This window comes from Phragmites australis, chromosome 15 (genome assembly GCF_958298935.1).
Source record: "Phragmites australis chromosome 15, lpPhrAust1.1, whole genome shotgun sequence".
Lineage (NCBI taxonomy): Eukaryota > Viridiplantae > Streptophyta > Magnoliopsida > Poales > Poaceae > Phragmites > Phragmites australis.
Genome location: NC_084935.1, coordinates 22,017,453 through 22,034,572, shown reverse-complemented (window position 1 = coordinate 22,034,572; position 17,120 = coordinate 22,017,453). Strand labels below are relative to the sequence as shown.

At 45.8% G+C, this 17,120-nt stretch overlaps 1 protein-coding gene, 1 long non-coding RNA gene and 1 pseudogene across 3 annotated transcripts; 1 reads left to right on the top strand and 2 right to left on the bottom strand.

Moving 5' to 3' along the window:
- The first annotated feature begins 2,889 nt into the window (after positions 1-2,889).
- On the top strand, positions 2,890-3,364 carry LOC133892205 (uncharacterized; annotated as a pseudogene).
- Positions 3,365-4,198: 834 nt separating this feature from the next.
- Positions 4,199-4,570, bottom strand: LOC133892204 (non-specific lipid-transfer protein C6-like). The gene has a single exon (XM_062332911.1). The coding sequence runs from the start codon at positions 4,568-4,570 to the stop codon at positions 4,199-4,201; it is 372 nt and encodes a 123-aa protein (XP_062188895.1).
- Positions 4,571-5,477: 907 nt separating this feature from the next.
- Positions 5,478-7,292, bottom strand: LOC133892992 (uncharacterized). 2 transcript variants are annotated; one of them, XR_009904426.1, is made up of 4 exons: positions 6,488-7,292; positions 6,300-6,367; positions 5,903-5,967; positions 5,478-5,826 (listed from the first exon to the last, which is right to left on the bottom strand). It is a non-coding gene; the product is annotated as an uncharacterized LOC133892992 (long non-coding RNA). The 2 variants fall into 2 exon arrangements; XR_009904425.1 differs by having other exon boundaries at positions 6,300-7,283.
- Positions 7,293-17,120: the final 9,828 nt, after the last annotated feature.

The following is a 17,120-nucleotide window of genomic DNA, read 5'->3' as shown; positions in this document are numbered from 1 at the left end:
TAGGTTCCCTGGAAGTTGGCGATGAAGCGGTCGCTAGGTCCTCCCAGGAGTGAACTGACCCGCGGGGGAGATTCATCAACCAAGACTGGGCGAAACCTATCAGGGCAGTAGGGAAGTAGTTGGCCATAATCTTCTTGTGTCCTCCAGTGGCCTGCACCATGGTGGTGTAGATCTGTAGGAACTCTTCCAGGTTGGTCGAGCCGTCATACTTTTCAGCTAGGACTGACCGGAATTTGTTTGGCCAGTGTACCTCCCATAGCCTGGCGGACAGGGCGTTACACCATGTCCCGTAATGGGGTGTCGCTCGTTGCTGGGCGGTGGCGTGTGTCCTAGGGGAGAGACGGCGGTCTCTGGGTCCTGGCGACGGGGTGGAGCTATCCGATGCCTCCCTGCAGGGGGAAGGCGTACAGTAGGGTTGTTTGCCCTTTTCTAGTACCCTTCGGACCCTGTTCTCCTCCTCTCTAGTGGCCACCTGGCTTTGGATTACGCCATGAAGGTCACGTTGGTGCAGGGAGTCGCGTAGGTTGGAAGGTTGGCCATCCCGACTTGGTGGTGGCCTACGGGTACTCCCCGTGGTTGGGGGAGCATGAGACTTATTCCGTTGCAGGCCTGGTTGTGACCCATGGAGACCGTGACCCTCACCGGCCCTCGCGAAAGGCGCGATGCATGACGATGTGGTCTGGCGCGGGCGGTCTTGACCAGGAGGGCGAGATCACGTAGCCATGGTGCCACCAGCGAGCCCTCCAATACAGGCACTGGCGTGTGGCTGAGGAGAACTCGTAGGGTCTGGAGGTTCTGTGCTGGCGTCTTGGTCTCGTAGTCGAGATGCTGGGCATGGAGCGACGATAGGTCGCGAGGTGGGGAGCGGTGACAGGTGTGATGGCCTAGGTGAAGACACCATCGTAGAAAACGCCCTGTGCAGGGCCTCCCCGGGATGGTGCTGGGAATGCTGGGGCTGTCTTGAAGCACCTGCCTGTTCGGTACCATGCTGGTTTCCCTCTGGGCGAAAAGCCGGGGGTTTGCCGCCGGTGTTTGAGGCGTGGAGCCCCTCCAGCGCCCCCTGCAGAATGGGCCGCCATGCAGACCTCGTGTTGGGTCTCGGAGGTCCCTGATTCCGGCTTGGTGTCCCATGCCTGGAGTACACCTGGTTCATCCAGATGGTACCCCATGATGAATACGTCGCGGCGGCCGGGGTCTTCAGAGCGGGACTCAACGATTGCCATGGATTCGACCATGGGTAGCCTGATCAAGTTTTTTCAAACTTGCTTAAACGATGAAAACGCGCCCCCTACCTGGCGCGCCAAATATCGAGGGTAAATCCCTGACAGTGATTCCGGGGTATGCTGGTCGGTGGGTGCATGAACGGTGTTTCAGGGACTGGGTGTGTGTGTAGATGGTGGATTCGGGGACACCAGGGGTTATATAGGTTCGGGTCTCCCGGAGGATAACAACCATACGTCCTGTGTTTGTATTATCGTAGATCTCATTTGGTTACAGACGGTGTTCTAGCAGTTTACTAGAATTGATTTCTCTACCTTACAAACGGGGTCCTCATCCCTTTATATAGTAGGGAGGAGGAGAACTTACATGTGGGCCTTACACAGATGGCCCCTGCTCATTCTAATATCTAACTTAAATCATCATTACGGAGGACCAGGCATGCCAACTTGCTCTGACAGCATTGTATGTCGTGCTGTCATGCGCCGTCGTGCTTAGTCCGTAGAGCCCTACCTCGCCGCATTTAATGCGATGAGATGGACGATGCCCTTCTGCACTGTCCCTATCCGCTTGCCTCTCTGCGTCGTCCCCGTCCACTTGCCTCTCTGCGCCATCCCCGTCCACTTACCCTGTTGGGTGGCTGACAACGTCCCATCTGTAGTGCGGCACTGTGCTGGCCTGTAAAGTCTCACTCTGTAGCTTTTAATGCTACGGGATGGGACAATGCCCCCCTGCACCGCCCATGACTTTATCTGTCGGAGCTAGTGCTTGGTGATGAGAAGCGTTCGAGCGGGTGCCAATAAAGGCGCTACGGATGGGTTGCGTCGAATCCGGTCCCGCGACCAGTGGGGCTGGTAGCGGGTTTATATGAAGGCGTAGCGAGATTGATCGCTGGAGGCCTCGCACTGGTCGCGGTAACCCTACCCTGATCGCGCGACCGATCAGCTTTTTAGAAGGCATGTTCCCCTGGCTGTTTACACCCTTCATTGCGCCTGTTAGTCGGGTACCCCTTTACTCAATACACCGATACACGGGTATTCAACTAAGTAGAACTAATAGATGAGAGATTAGGTTAGGGTTTCTGTGAGAAATTTTTTAGAGATGTTTTGAGATGCACCTTGTGAACCCATCTATACAATGAAGAGCAAATTTCAAAGTTTTTCTTATCGTTTTTCGTTTCAATATTTTGTGTTGATTTTCGGTGGATCTTTTGATCGTTGCAATTTATGTTGGTTTAATCCATCAAAATCATCCAAGAGAATCAATGTAACATTCTGAAAAGTTTAATTGGTCAGTTTTTCACAATTCTTAAATAATTACCAATTTAGAGTTTAAAATGTTTTCGTCACAATCAGTCTTTGTCTGATTACAAATTTCATAACTCTAGATCTAGAACTTCGATTGACTTGATTTTTATTGAAATAGTTTTGTATGACTGTCTAGTTTCTAAGTAAAAATTTGAGAGCCATCAAATGATCGGATTTTTCTGTATATCATTTTTAGTAATATTAGTTTGTCCCGAACTGATTTTAAAATTAAATTGAATATTTTATTACGGTGAATTAAAATTAAAATTTGGCTTCTCCTACCATTCATCCTCCTCTGATTGGTTATTTTGCAATCCTACAAGATCAAATTGGTTTCACGTACCCCAAAGCTAAGAATTTCCCCATGGCCGCTCTCCGAGCTCTCTGCAGCTGTGTACTCCTGCTCCTCCCGCACACGTACGTGGCCTCCACCACGCTGCAGGACAAGTGCGAGAGTTTCATCGTCGGCGACCCGAGCAGCTACGACTACTGCGTCAGGACGCTGCAGGACGACGGGGCCAGCGCCACTGCCGACGCGCGCGGTCTCGCCGCCATAGCAGCGAGGATCGCTAGGGCGACGGCCAAGGCCACGGGCGCGACTGCTTGGCCGCGTGGGCCTCGGAGTACGCCGCCGCCGTGCGCTCGCGAGGGACGCCACGCGGGGCGGGGACCTGCAGCGGGCGCAGACGCTGCTCGCGGAAGTGACGGGCGCGCCCGCGTGCTGCAACAGCGCATTCAAGGCCGCCAGACAGTTCTCGCCGCTGTCCGGCGCGGACCTTGGGCTCGACGACGAGGTCGAGTTGGCGATCGCCCTCTTGCCGTCGCCAACCAGGGCGTGATGTACACAGTACATGTCCGTTACGCTAACATCACAGAATCACATTGTGCACGCGTTGGTTTCTGCTATTTAGGGTTTGAACAATAAATTTTTGCATCGTCCCTGTGTTCTTGTTATTCTTGAACATGAATGAAGACTGCAAATTAAATACAAGTCCTGAAAAAAGATCTCATCTTTTTTTTTAAAAAAAAAACATACTATATAGCTTCTGACAGATTGGATCTGCACTGCACAAATATACCGAGACACACGAATCTACAACCGTAACACATTATATGTATAGAAACATGAGTAATTCGACATGAACCGAGGTGAACCGGCTAATTTTCCGATGGCCAAAACGCTAAATCTGTAGTAGCACGGCAACGGTTCCATAGACGATGCTTGCAAGAAGGGCAAGTAACAACGCGGTGTAAGACGAGCCCTGCAGCCTCGTCGCTCCTGCAATAGGGGAAAAGAAATTAAAAGTCAAGTTCGCATGAGAAACCAGCTTCATCACCTCGAATTTTCGTTCGGAATAAATCGGTCTGCTAGAGCAATTAATAATGCAAAAAAGCAATTTGATCTGATCTGCACTGATAGTTGAAACTACAGTATGGTTGCGCATCGCTGTCACATAACTAGAAGGCAATCGATTGCTCACCTGAAGATGGCGGCGGCGGCGGCGGCGGCACTTCAGTAGTAAACGTAAACTCAGGTGTCAGCGGCGGGAGCGGCTTGCCTGCGAGAGAAAAGAAAACAAGAACAACCACGATCACGATCAATCAATCAAGGTATACATCTAAGATTAAACAAAAAAGTACTCGTGGATAAGTTGAAGAATTTCTCGAATGAATTAACCTGAGCAGTTGCGAGTAATGGACGTGAGGATGGATGCGTCGCCGAGGCACTTGACGGTGACGTTGACCAAGGCGCGGGTGCCGTCGTACTCGGGGCCGATGAGCCTGGCGACGTTGCCGCGCACGACGTGCATGAGGCAGCACGGCTGCTGGGCCACCGTGGCGTTCACCTGAACGCAGCACGGCACCGGGATCTCGTCCGACCGGTGCTCGATGAAGTCCAGGCACGACAGCATCCGCTGCAGCGACGGCACGCACGTCTCCGACTGCGTCACGGCGGCGGCAGACGCCGGTGCCGCGAAGGGCGCCGCGGCGGCGAGGAAAACGAGGAGGGCACAGGCGAAGATCGGTCTGGATGGATGCGCCATGGCGTGAGCACTACGTGTGCGCATGGAAGGCTTTGGTTTTCGTTTCATGTAATGGCTGGTTGATGTATATATATAGACGTGGAATCTGATGTGCGCACGGGTGCTGGCAGCGACGCAGCGTACGTGCTGCACCCAGTCTCTCCTCCGGATTGAGAGGACCGGCAATCTCAAACGCTCAAAACTTTCTCGAACACAAGCAGACGGCAAATAAATGGCTGGCCAGTCCGAAAATCTCTTCTCCAAATTCAGGGCCGTATATACCAGCGATGTTGGGCTCCTGTGCTAAAACCATGGCATGTACTGGCTTATGCATATTTTGCTGTGGCGTAACCTCTGACTTAGACTAGGTAGGAAAGCCTGATTTCTTTTAGGACCTAATTACTCTCTCTGTCCAAATCCTGTAAGTTTTGAGCAACAGTTAAGCTAGCTACAGTTATACTTATTTACACAAAACTGGAACCAAAGGTGACAAGTATAATATCACAGTAGGTTCCAAATTGAAACAGTAGTGATGTATCACTGATCTATCCAGACTCACTACTACAGAAAATATCATCAGTGCCGGCTAAAAAACGCTATCAGTATCGGTTTTTGAATCGACACCGATTACTCGGCACTGATAGTCTGTGATTTTCAGTGCCGGTTTATAAACCGACACTAATAATGAGTATCAGTGTTGGTCCGTAATAAGTAACTAGCATTGATACTCAGACTATTAGTCTGGATAAAGGCACACATACGAAGATCGGTACGGAGACTATCAGTTCCACAAATCGGCACTGATACAGAGACTACCAATACCGGTTTTTTATCATAAACATTGGCACAGATAATCATATAAAATTATGAAGCATATTTTAGTCGATACATCACATATTTCGGACAACATGACGTCAATGCATCACAATTTTCAAAGAACATGGTTCATTAATACATCACAAGTTTCATATAACACAGCACAACGCATTCACATGACACTCAGAAAGTTGTCAACTCATCTCAATATCAAGAACAAGTAAAATGATAGTTGCGGACTACGATACTGGACCCTAGTAATTAGCAGGTAACCATAGTGTGTAGACAAAAATACTAGACAATAACAGTACATATTACCCCAAGCTTAATTTATCAGATAACAAGAGTACATATTACTGCTGCTACAAAAATGCTAGAACCGTACAGACTCTAATATTACAGTAGATGTTGCCCACAATCATCGGAATATTTGGTATGTGATCCAGAAGTTCTCTGTATATCTGGAAAAAAGTGCAGATTACTTAAGAAAATTCTTAAATTGAGTTGTGCATTGCACAAGTAGTATAGAAATCATACCAGCCTCTATGATTCCCACATGGCAAGAACATCAGATGGTATGTCCGTCTTAAGCTTTTGACACACTACACATATACACATGAAAGTCAAGTTATTAGAATCTATAAAAATATCAGATAAGCATGCTTGCATAAATATAGACCCAAACTGTGCTATGGATAAAATAAAATAAATAGAGAGAACTACATAAGATGTCTTAAGTACTTTAATGTGCTTTATGAAGATGACCATGACATAACTCTATCAGCAAGCTTAAGATTTGCTTTATGTTCTATTTGAAACTTCATAACAAACCTACTGTCTTTGAAAAATAAAGCATCAATTCCACAGCTATAGAATTAAACTTTGTTTTGCATATCAGCAGATTATTCAAGCCACTTTGCTAAAGAGAAAATACCTTTGCTAAAATTGGCACCGGACAGGGCCTTCACCAAAATAATGTGCTCAAGAATCTGAAGCTTTTCCCTACAATGGAAATAATAAATTTTAGCAAAAAACTCATGCTACAAACAGAAGGAAAAAATAATGAATTTCTGATCTTCTGGCTGCTCCTCAGACGAAGCTAGGAGAAAAGTGAAACAACACCTCAGCAGTAAACACAGTGCTGCAGCACAAGTTACTGCCATTTGTCATTGTCTCCAAAAGATGAAATCTTCTCTTATCTGCCATTCGAACTGCAGCACAAGGGACCTTAGCATATCTAATATGCAATAAGTAATGTTACCAGGCATCAAAAGTTACACAACAATGCTTTGTCAGATTTGCTGGAAATGCATTGCGAGTGTAACATATGAGAGAGAGAGAGAGAGTAAAAGGGGAAATTTCTTCACAACTACGGCTCCCAAATTTTCCCCAATCATAACAACTACATGAATCAAGATTCATCACCATAAGACAAAATCTAACAATCCGCACCTCTTCGGCTGTTCCGCTATATGTTCCTACCAGAAACATCTCGCCGCACAATCAAAACAAGTATCGTGCACAAAGTTCAATCAGTGATGGTAAAAGCAAAGCAAGCGCGCAACTATTTCACCAAAAGGAACATAATCCGAGAAGCCTAACCTTGGGCAAGTACTACACGGGCACGGAGGGCATGGTGGACCTGAGGAATCTCTCCAAATTCCCTGCCTCATCTGCTGGCACCGGTGCTAGCGCCGGCGCCATGCCCACCTTGACCGTCAGGGGATGGAGCTCGGGCGTTCGGGCCAGTAGGGGAGGGAGGTGGGGCATTGGGGTGGGCAGGAGGTTGGGCAGTGGGTGGGGAGGGAGCTCGAGCTCCAGCGCCGAGAGACGAGAGATTTGGGGATGGAGCTCTAGCGCTGAGAGAGAAAGGCCAAGAGATAAGAGAGAGAGGCTGTTGTGATGAAAAGATAAGGTAGAGAACGAGTGGCTGAGCGAGCGAGCGAGAGAGAGAGAGAGGGAGAGAGAGAGACTAAGCCCACGTGCCAAAACTGGGATCTATCAAAATTTGTTCAAGATTGTTAGTGCTGGCCCGTAACATGAACCGTCACTGATACTGAGTATCAGTGTTGGTTCATGGTTATTGTCAAGGGTTAATCCCTGATAATGATTCTAAGGTGTACCGGTCGATGGACGCGTGAACGATGCTTGCGTTGTGTGTATGTTTGTGATGAACTCAAAAACATAGGGATATCCAGGTTCATGCTTCCCTAAGGATAACAGCCCTACGTTTTGTGTATTTTGTTATCAGTGTTTTTGAATTAGTTACAAATGAGTTTTCTTGACTCCTGCCTCCTTCCCCTTATAAACTGGGTTCTCATCTTTTTATATACTAGAAAGAAGGAGAACTTACAAGTGAGTCCTGATTAGCAGACCCTTGCCTAGCTAGATATTCTACTCTTAGATCACTATCATGGAGAACTAGGTGAACCCAACTTGCCTTGAGAGCTCTGCCTATTCGTTCCATCCGTGGAACACTGCCGCACCTACCTCCCTCGGTTGTCCGACCTGTCCTATCGCTGTGCACCGTAAGTTCGTCTGCAAAACCATCCCGTCCCTGCGCTCCACGAGTCTACCTACAAACTCATCCACTTGCCTGGTCGTTCTGCAGATCATGTTCCATCCATCGCGTGGGGCAAGTTGGTCCGCAACACCCCACTCTATAGCAATTAATGCTACGGGATGGGGCACTGCCTATCTGCGCTGGCCATGACTTTATTCGCTGGAGAAGGTGTTTCGGTATGGAAAACACTCGAGTAGATATCAATAAATGCGATTAGACAGGTTAGGTATGAGCGTCATGTCACCAGTAAGGGCTGATCGAAGGACTATATTATATCACAAGGAGGCTGGTCACTCAAGCCTCGCACTGGTCGTACGAGCCGAGGGCTGGTTGCGCAATGGGCCAGAGTTCAGGAAATATCCTCCCCCAGTCGCCACATCCCTCATGGGGCTCATTAGTCAGGATGCCCCCTTACTAAATACTCTGACAGTTACCAGTCGGTACTCAAGTATAAATATTGGTTTGTTCCAAGAGCCGACACTGATACTCAGTGTCGGTTCAACCCAGCTCAATCATTGATCAAACATGGGGTGTTACGAACCGGCACTGATACTTCATCAGTGCGTGTCGGTTCTGACCTAGCTGGCACTAATGACTGGCGTGGATGACCAGCTCTGTTGTAGTGACTATCGATTGGCAATTGTATAACCAATGAACTGTCAGTGGTAATCTTATCATTGTTGGTTTTTGGTCAACTAACAGTGATAGGTCATCTGCTATTTGGGTTTATGTGGTAGTGGGTATCCCGACGGTGCTTGTCAGATTAGGTTAGTTAGCAAATACAACAAATTACTGAGAGTTTTTTTAGTGACTGCAACCACCAGTGAGGATCCGGTGATCGATCCATGATTTTTTTCACAAGCTGTTGCAATTTGAGAGCTGATGCATGAAGTGTGTGTTCTGTCGGTAGTTAATAATGTGATTGTTCTCAGTTGGAGAGGTTAAGTTAGGAAAGAATACCTTGTCATGGTCAATCACTATGTTCCTTCTTGATAAATTGACCATGACTTTTGGATGAGTTCAATGTTTCAGGTTTACATTCCTATTTAGTTCAGACTTTGAGTATTAGTTACTAGAAAATTATGTTGCCAAAGCGGCTTACACTTGCGGTGGCTATAGCGATCCGTGCAGGCTCTCGCACATGCTGCTGACTCGATTGTGCATGCTGCCTCCTTTTCCTTTGCCTAAGTTGCTGCAAGTCCTACATGGGCTTATTTGTGCCTAGAGGGTAGGGAACAGGCTGAAACCGCTCATCTCTTTGTTTGTCTTCTTGCTTCCTGTGTCTTCTTCTCTTCCCCCCTTGCTTGAGCACCGCGTCATGAATATGTTAAAATGGAGTGGAGGCCTCAGTTGCCCAGGCAAGTGCTTCAACCGGTGCACGATAGCGGCGACTCTGCTCGGGCCTGTTGGTACACGACAATTGCGGATACCAATAAACGCAAGGTTGACTAAGTTTCTGTCGCCTCAGCCAAATCTGAGCCATAACTTGATCAATCCATCAACAAGTTGGGACCTCTCCTTTGATTTGGCCTTCAAGTTGCCTGATATTGTAGTATTCGATTTGTTTTTCCCACAATTTCTTTTTTTGTCACGAGCATTTAATTTCTGAGATCCATGTCCTGATGGGTTATTACGATCCGTATTCAATATTTTAGATAGTAATTTCTTTTTCTGAAATTGTCTTGTATAAAGTACACAGTTTGGAAACAAAAGTGAATATTTTTCTCTAATTGCTACTTTATACTCATGTTCTTTAGTAGATAAGAGCCTGAAGTGTGCCAGAGGGCACCCAAATTCCATTTTTCTTCTTTACATTGATTTACACAAAATTTTAATATGGTAGAAATGAAGTCAAATCTTCCAGACACAGTACTAATACGGATAAAACATGTGCACATGTCACCTATCTTTTTCTCTAACAAATCTACCAAACTAAGAATTTATGTACACCATGTACACAGACAATTGGGTCATGCTCCATACGAGATTCAATTCTTCTAACACACTTTCATTGGTTTTCATATGAAATACATTTCACAAAAATATTACCTGTCGAGGACATAAATAAATTTCACAATATCCGGACATAAATATGAATCGTAATAACCCATTAGGACATGGATCTCAGAAATTAAATGCTAGTGACAAAAAAAGAAATTGTGGGAAAAAAACAAATCGAATACTACAATATCAGGGTACCTTGAAGGCCAAATCAAAGCAGAGGTCCCAACTTGTTGATGGATTGATCAAGTTATGGCTCAGATTTGGCTGAGGCGACAGAAAGTTTAGTCAACCTTGAGTTTATTGGTATCCGCAATTGTCGTCTACCAACAGGCCTGAGCAGAGCCGCCACTATCGTGCACCGGTTGAAGCACTTGCCTGGGCAACTGAGGCCTCCACTCCACTTTTACATATTCATGACGTGGTGCTCAAGCAAGGGGGGAAGAGAAGAAGAAAGACACATGAAGTAAGAAGACAAACAAAGAGATGAGAGGTTTCAGTCTGTTCCCTAATGTTCGGAGTGACCAGAACATTGTTAAGATAAAAGGGGCCGGGTAAGACTGTGTGACTAGTGTGCGTGACAGGCAAAGTAGATCCATTGCCAACAATGATGGAGGAAGGAAAAGAGGAACATGGCTGGTGAAATAAGGAGATGTTACCGGTGTCGGGAGTCATATGCGAGGAGGCGCCGGAATCCATGATCCACTCGCCAGTGGAGGCGGAGTTGACTGTCATGGTGTTGAAGGCGTTGGCTAACGCCTATTGGTCCCAGGAGACCCAGACCAAGGGGTCCACGACGACGGCGTCGAGAGCGGCTGGACGGTCGGGGCGTTGAGGGCCGAAGGGGCAGGCTGGTCTGCTGCTGTGGCGTCAGGGGGTAGCCGAAGGGCCCCGGCGTGGCAGCGACCAGAGCCTGCGGAACCTGTGGGGGGGGGGGGGGCGAGGGCGGTGCTGTGTCCCACCTGAAGGAGCCTGCGATTAGGCCACATTTGAATTGTGCCGGTCCATGGGTTGTAGAAGGATGGCCAAGGCGCACCCGCCTGGCCGGAGTTAGACTGGCCGGCGCCCTTCACGCTGTTGCCGATGCCCCGGTGGCGGCGGTGATCGGAGCCAGAGAAGGACGCCGAGCGAGCCTGCACGGGGGCGCGCGGCTGGGTGCCTGAGAAGGCTTCCTTCGGAGCAAGAGGACCCAGAGAACCGCCGGTGCCTTTAGTGTTGTCGGGCGTCGTGGCGACCAGGGCAGTCGACGGAGTAGACGAGGCAGCCGATGCCGTGAGCTTCTCAAGGAGGAGATCGTCGTGCACCTCACTGAAGGTCGAGAAGGGGCATTGCCGCTTGAAGTGTGGAGTCATGTAGGCGAAAACTTGCCGCTCAAACCGCGAAGGACATTCAAGACCAAAGTGCGGTCGGGAATGTACTCCCTGAGGTCAGCGAGTGCATCCGCCATGCTCTTCATCTTGCGGCAGTAGTCCATGACGGAGAGATCGCCTTGCGCGAAGGTACGGAACTCGGCATCGAGATGAAGGGCTCGGGTCTTGCGGTTGCTGAGGAACTGATGCTCGATGCTGAGCCAGGCTGTACATGCGGTGTTCCCACAAACGCGGACGATGTCCATGAGCTCGGGGGAGATGGTGCCATAAATCCAGGACAGCACGACGCAGTCCATGCGGTGCCACACTAGATTGTCAGGGAAGACGACGTCGGATGTCACATGGTCGGCGAGCGAGTAGCGGTCGAGGGTGAGGAGAACGAGATCACGCCACTTGTTTCAGTGAGACGAAGATGGGTCCAGAACCACCAGCACCTGGGCGTGGATGTTCGCCGACGGCTTGGGCGTGGAGATTGGCCACAGCGAGGGCCTCAAAGGAGGCAGCGTCGTCGTGCTGGTCACCATGTGGGAGCACAATGTCGTCGCCGTTCTCCCCGAAAGTAGCGCGTTGACGTGCCACGGAGGCCTCACGCTTAGGGCACGAGTGCCTCGCACTCTTGTTCGAGAGCAGCGGTGGCGGCACGTACGCGAGCATGGGCGTCAAAAGTGGCCTGAGTGGCAGCGTCTGCGGCGTCGGTGAGGAGCGAGCGCTGGCAAGCTCTATCGCCGACGGCTTCCCGATCAGTAGCAGCTTGCTCGGCAGCAACACGCATAGTAGCGGCGGCATGTTCAGCGTCACTAGCGGCGGCTGGATCGGCCATGGTGGAGTGGGTTAGGGTTTAGGTTGCGGAAGCGGTAGGTCACAGGAAGGAAAAAGCTTTGATACCATAAAAATGAGATAATTCACGCGTAAGAAAATAGATTGATTTGGTCAATATGGTGTGGTATAATATATAGCCCAAACCATCGGTGGATAAATATGGAAGGCTATCACCGGTTGGATGAGATTGACGTATACGGTGAGGAGCCACGACAGTCACGCATACTGGGATGGGAGCTACCATGCAAGGCGTATGCATGCAAGGCAGGTCCGGCATGGCGCATGCAAGGCATGTTCGGCGTGCGCATGCAAGGCAGGTGCGGCATGGCCGGAAGAAGATCCGCATGAGCCGTCTGAGAGACTCGCTAAGAGTAGAAATGAAGTCAAATCTTCCAAACACAGTACTAATACGGATAAAACATGTGTAGATATCGCCTATCTTTTTCTCTAACAAATCTACCAAACTAAGAATTTATGTACACCATGTACACAGATAATTGGGTCATGCTTCATACGAGATTCAATTCTTCTAACACACTTTCATTGGTTTTCATATGAAATACATTTCACAAAAATATTACCTGTCGAGGACATAAATAAATTTCACAATTAATAAGCCACAATTCTGAGCATATATATTGCTATATAATTATGAAATCCACACACCACATCTATTGAATTCCTAAGCAGTGGCTATTGAAATCAACATCAATAGCTCAATTTCTCAAGCAATTGCTAGGTTGGTTCTCGGACTTGCTTAAGAAGCGTTATTCAGCTTGCAAGTGAAAATTAAGTTGAATCCAAGACTATTTTAATTTTTTTACTAGATCCAAGATTATCAAAATAAATCAGAATGCCATTCACTAACACAAAATCAATGAAAGTAGACAGAGTGCCACAGAAGATTTCTTAGGATCCGTCATTGACAAAATACCTACAGACGGTTGCTAAGACAGACATATTTGTAACATGATCGCTGTCTGAGTGTGTCAGAACTCAGATAGTTTTTATAAATCCATCTATTTTTATCATACAAACACAGACGGAGTTGAAAAAAACTCATCTGTGATATTGTCATAGACGGTTTCTTGTAAGATCTATCTGTATCTTTATGATAGGTACAGACGGATTTTCTAAAAAAACGTTTGTATTTAATGACCCGGGTACTGTTTTAGATTTGAGCCCTCGTTCTTCCACTTCCCACTACTCCCCATAGACACAAATCGCCCGTCTCCCTTATTAAAGCGATGATAAGTTCATCTTCCCCGCTCTCCTTGTTACCATTCGAGCCCATTCTGTAAATATTTTTAGGGTTTGTTTTCACAAGGGAGGTTCAAGATATGGTCTCCGAATCCCCTTCCCTGCACTGAGGTGAGTAGGGTTTGCATCGTGGTTTTTGTTAGGGTTTGATTTGATTTGTGTACTGAGGGTAATGTGATATTTGTATGTTCCAGATCTACAATACAATGTCTTTGTGCACTGCTATCAAGCACTGAGAGGATGGGGTTGTTCCTATGGTTGCTTCCACGATTCAGATGCTTGGCGTCAATTTCGGTCCTGTGAAATATGTGTTCTTTGCTGCTATGAAGGACACTACCGTGGACCCAGTTTATGTTGTCAATTTCTCTATTGATATTCGTCATAATGGAAACATTTTCATGAACTACGAGACTAGTTTGAACTGATGTTAGCGAGATTGATGATTGGAGACAATACTTGGGTTGAGATTGTAGTGAAACATAGGCGGCTGAGATGATGCCAATCATATCATTCTTCAGGAATATGGCGCCAATGATGTCAATTATCACATCCTTCTAGAAGATGGTGTCAATGATGTCAATTATCTCATCATTCTGGAAGACCAAACAATATAATTAGGGATTGTGTTAGGGTTTATGTTCTGAACAATGTGGGCTGCTGAGATTGTGTATATAGAATAATGTATTCTTATGTGTTATATATCTATGTTCTTCTGTTTTATATATCTGTGTGATGTTCTTATATATATATATATATATATATATATATATATATATATATATATATATATATATATATATATATATATATATATACATGTGATGTATAATTTTGTATGATGTATGCCATATCATGAAGGTTGCCAAGAAGCAAAATTGTTTCTCAGTGGGAAAGGGCCACACATATGGTTTTTCAAATAACCCATCTGTGACACTTTATATAGACGGGGTACAACAAAAATTGTATGTGACATTTAATACACACAGACGGTTTTTTAGAAACATCCGTCTGTGTCCATTGCGAAACTGACATGTGTGTAGCTATATTATAGACGCAAGTCTTATTTAGACCCATCTATGCGTAGTCCTATTATAGATAGAGTTATAACCATCTGTAACAAGCTTGATATCACAGACACTTTTGTAGAGACAGAACCCATAACCGTCTGTGATAGTGTTTAAAATCCGTTTGTGATAACCCATTCTGAGATAGTGATTTGTCCATATTTAAACTTACAGGTGCCTTGTGAAAAATTATGGTAGCTCTAAACTGATATCTGGCACCCTAATTTATAGCCTAGATCCACATAGCAAGATCACAGCCCCCTTCCAGAAAAATATCTCCTCTCTCGAAACATTCTAAAATAATATATGTACTTTAAGATAGTTCTCATTCAAACCTTGAAATATAAAGAATATTTCAAACTAAGTTGCAAGGTTTCTATCGATGATTAGTGAACCAATCTTATGAATTTGTAGAAAGGATAGGGGATGCTTCGAGCAGATGAATCAAATAAACACATATAGGGGTTTTCAGACATGTTTAGGCATTCATTAGGATAATAACCATACATCATGTTTATCTTGTATTGATCTCTAGGACTGTTACAAGGGAGGTGCGTAGCTAGCCTAGATAAATCTAACCTAGTCAAGCAACTTCTTGTGTCTTGTAGTCTTCTAGCTTGTGCTACTTCTTCCACTTGTCCTCCGTAGGGTCCCTAGGCTTCATATATATAAGGGGCATCGTACGTCATTTGAAGTCTTCCTTCATGTTCTTAGAGATAAACTTCCCTGTATACGAGATATCCTGAGTACATTCTGTGAGAGCCATCCAAATCGCATTTGGCTTAATCGAACATGCCGATCGGCTAAAAAAAGATGAGAGCTAGAATATGCCTAATATCCAATGTGCCATGTGCTAACACACATCTAAACCGCCCACCGCAATAACCATTCGATTAAAACGAGTGCAATTCTGGTATTCCCGGTGCATGCCAACCAGGACCACACATGTACCTTTACAACACGTTCATCACAATAAGGTACAACAAGTGCAAGTTATATTATAACATGGTTTGACACAATTTATCAGAGTAAGAGGTTGTGCCAAGTTATCAACAAACTTGACTAAAATGAGGACTAGAAGCTATAGCAAGTTCATCTCTAGTACATAGTTCAACTAATACGCACCGAAAAATGTACAACGAAATATCAAAAGATGTCAATGATGTTTTTTCCCTTAAGCATCACCAGGGTTAGTCTCGTATCGCTTGGCTTTACTCTTGCCCATCACCGACATAAGCAGGGTAAAAGTAGCCAAACACTAGCCCATCCTCACTTGATACAAAAACTCAACAATAGCATCATGAGTACGAAGGTACTCGTAAGACTTACACACACACACACATATATTCTTGACTCAAAGGATAGTGCATTTGGATGGTGGTAAGGAAACTAAGCCATAAGCTAACACATTTGCTTAAATGTCATTTTGATCATCTTTTTATATGTAAGCATGTAAGTATGAAGACTTAAGCGGCTCGAGACTGACATGACCCTACTATCCTAAATCCTACCCACAACCTAATGAGTAACCTTAAACAGGTGATCAACCCAAAGAGATTACATCAACCTTTCTCTATCACACTCATTCCCGATGAGCATGACCATCATCTCAAGATCATCATGTGACTCTACGACTAAGTGTCAGGACACCAATCATTCTCATGACCGAGAGTGTGACAATTCGAATTATTCTTACACCCTGCAAGGGGTACAACTTTACCCACACAACACGAGTCCGTCCTCTCAGCCCTCGTGAGAACCTTTCTTATATGCACTGTGTCAGACCAGCCCATGCCTATGCTGCTGTGGATACCTAGTTTTTGTCGGGGCTCTTCTCTATTGGACACCCCTAGGGTCCTCACCATCCCAATATAAACTTCTCCATCTCATCATTTTTCTAATAACACTGCAAGGCCACATGTTAGTCAATGCACACAACATAAGGTATTCGGCTCATCTATCCTATACACGGATATGTGGTAAGTACGGTAAGTGTTGGGCATAGGCAAAACATTGGAACAGTCCTTAATAAACTCAAGTGAGGCTACGACATATGAGACTCCTTCCTCATTTGTCCTTACCACCCGCTTAAGTCTCGTAAACCAACACTACTTTACCACACTAACTTAACTTTCATTGCAGAGAATGTATAATAAGTCCTACAACTCACGAACGATAGCGAAATCCACTGCTCGACTTCTACCGGTATGCTAAGTATGGCTAAGCATATTTCAAACACTAGACTTAATTCTAATCATTACCCATGGTTACAAGGAAATGGTAACATCAATCACAAGGAAGGTAATGCAACAAGATGGAATCTACCAATTAGACCTTTCTAACTCAAGCTTACTTAATGCAACTAACCCATACAATAATAGAAAGTTCATCCACATAAGCATTGTAAAATAAGGGAGTAATAGGATATATGCTTGCCTTGGTTCTCTGGTGCTTCACTCACGTGCACCTCATATTCGATCTCGGTCTCAACCTCTAGACCCATTGACATATCACTCTCTAATCAATGGAACAACGCATCAAATAAATAAAATAATGAGCTAAGAGGTATGCTTATGATGCATGATCGTAACAAGATGCATTGTAACATGCCATGAAAACATTTGTAAAAGAATGCTTGATTTGATTGGGCAAGACAAGATTTAAACAATGCATTGGAC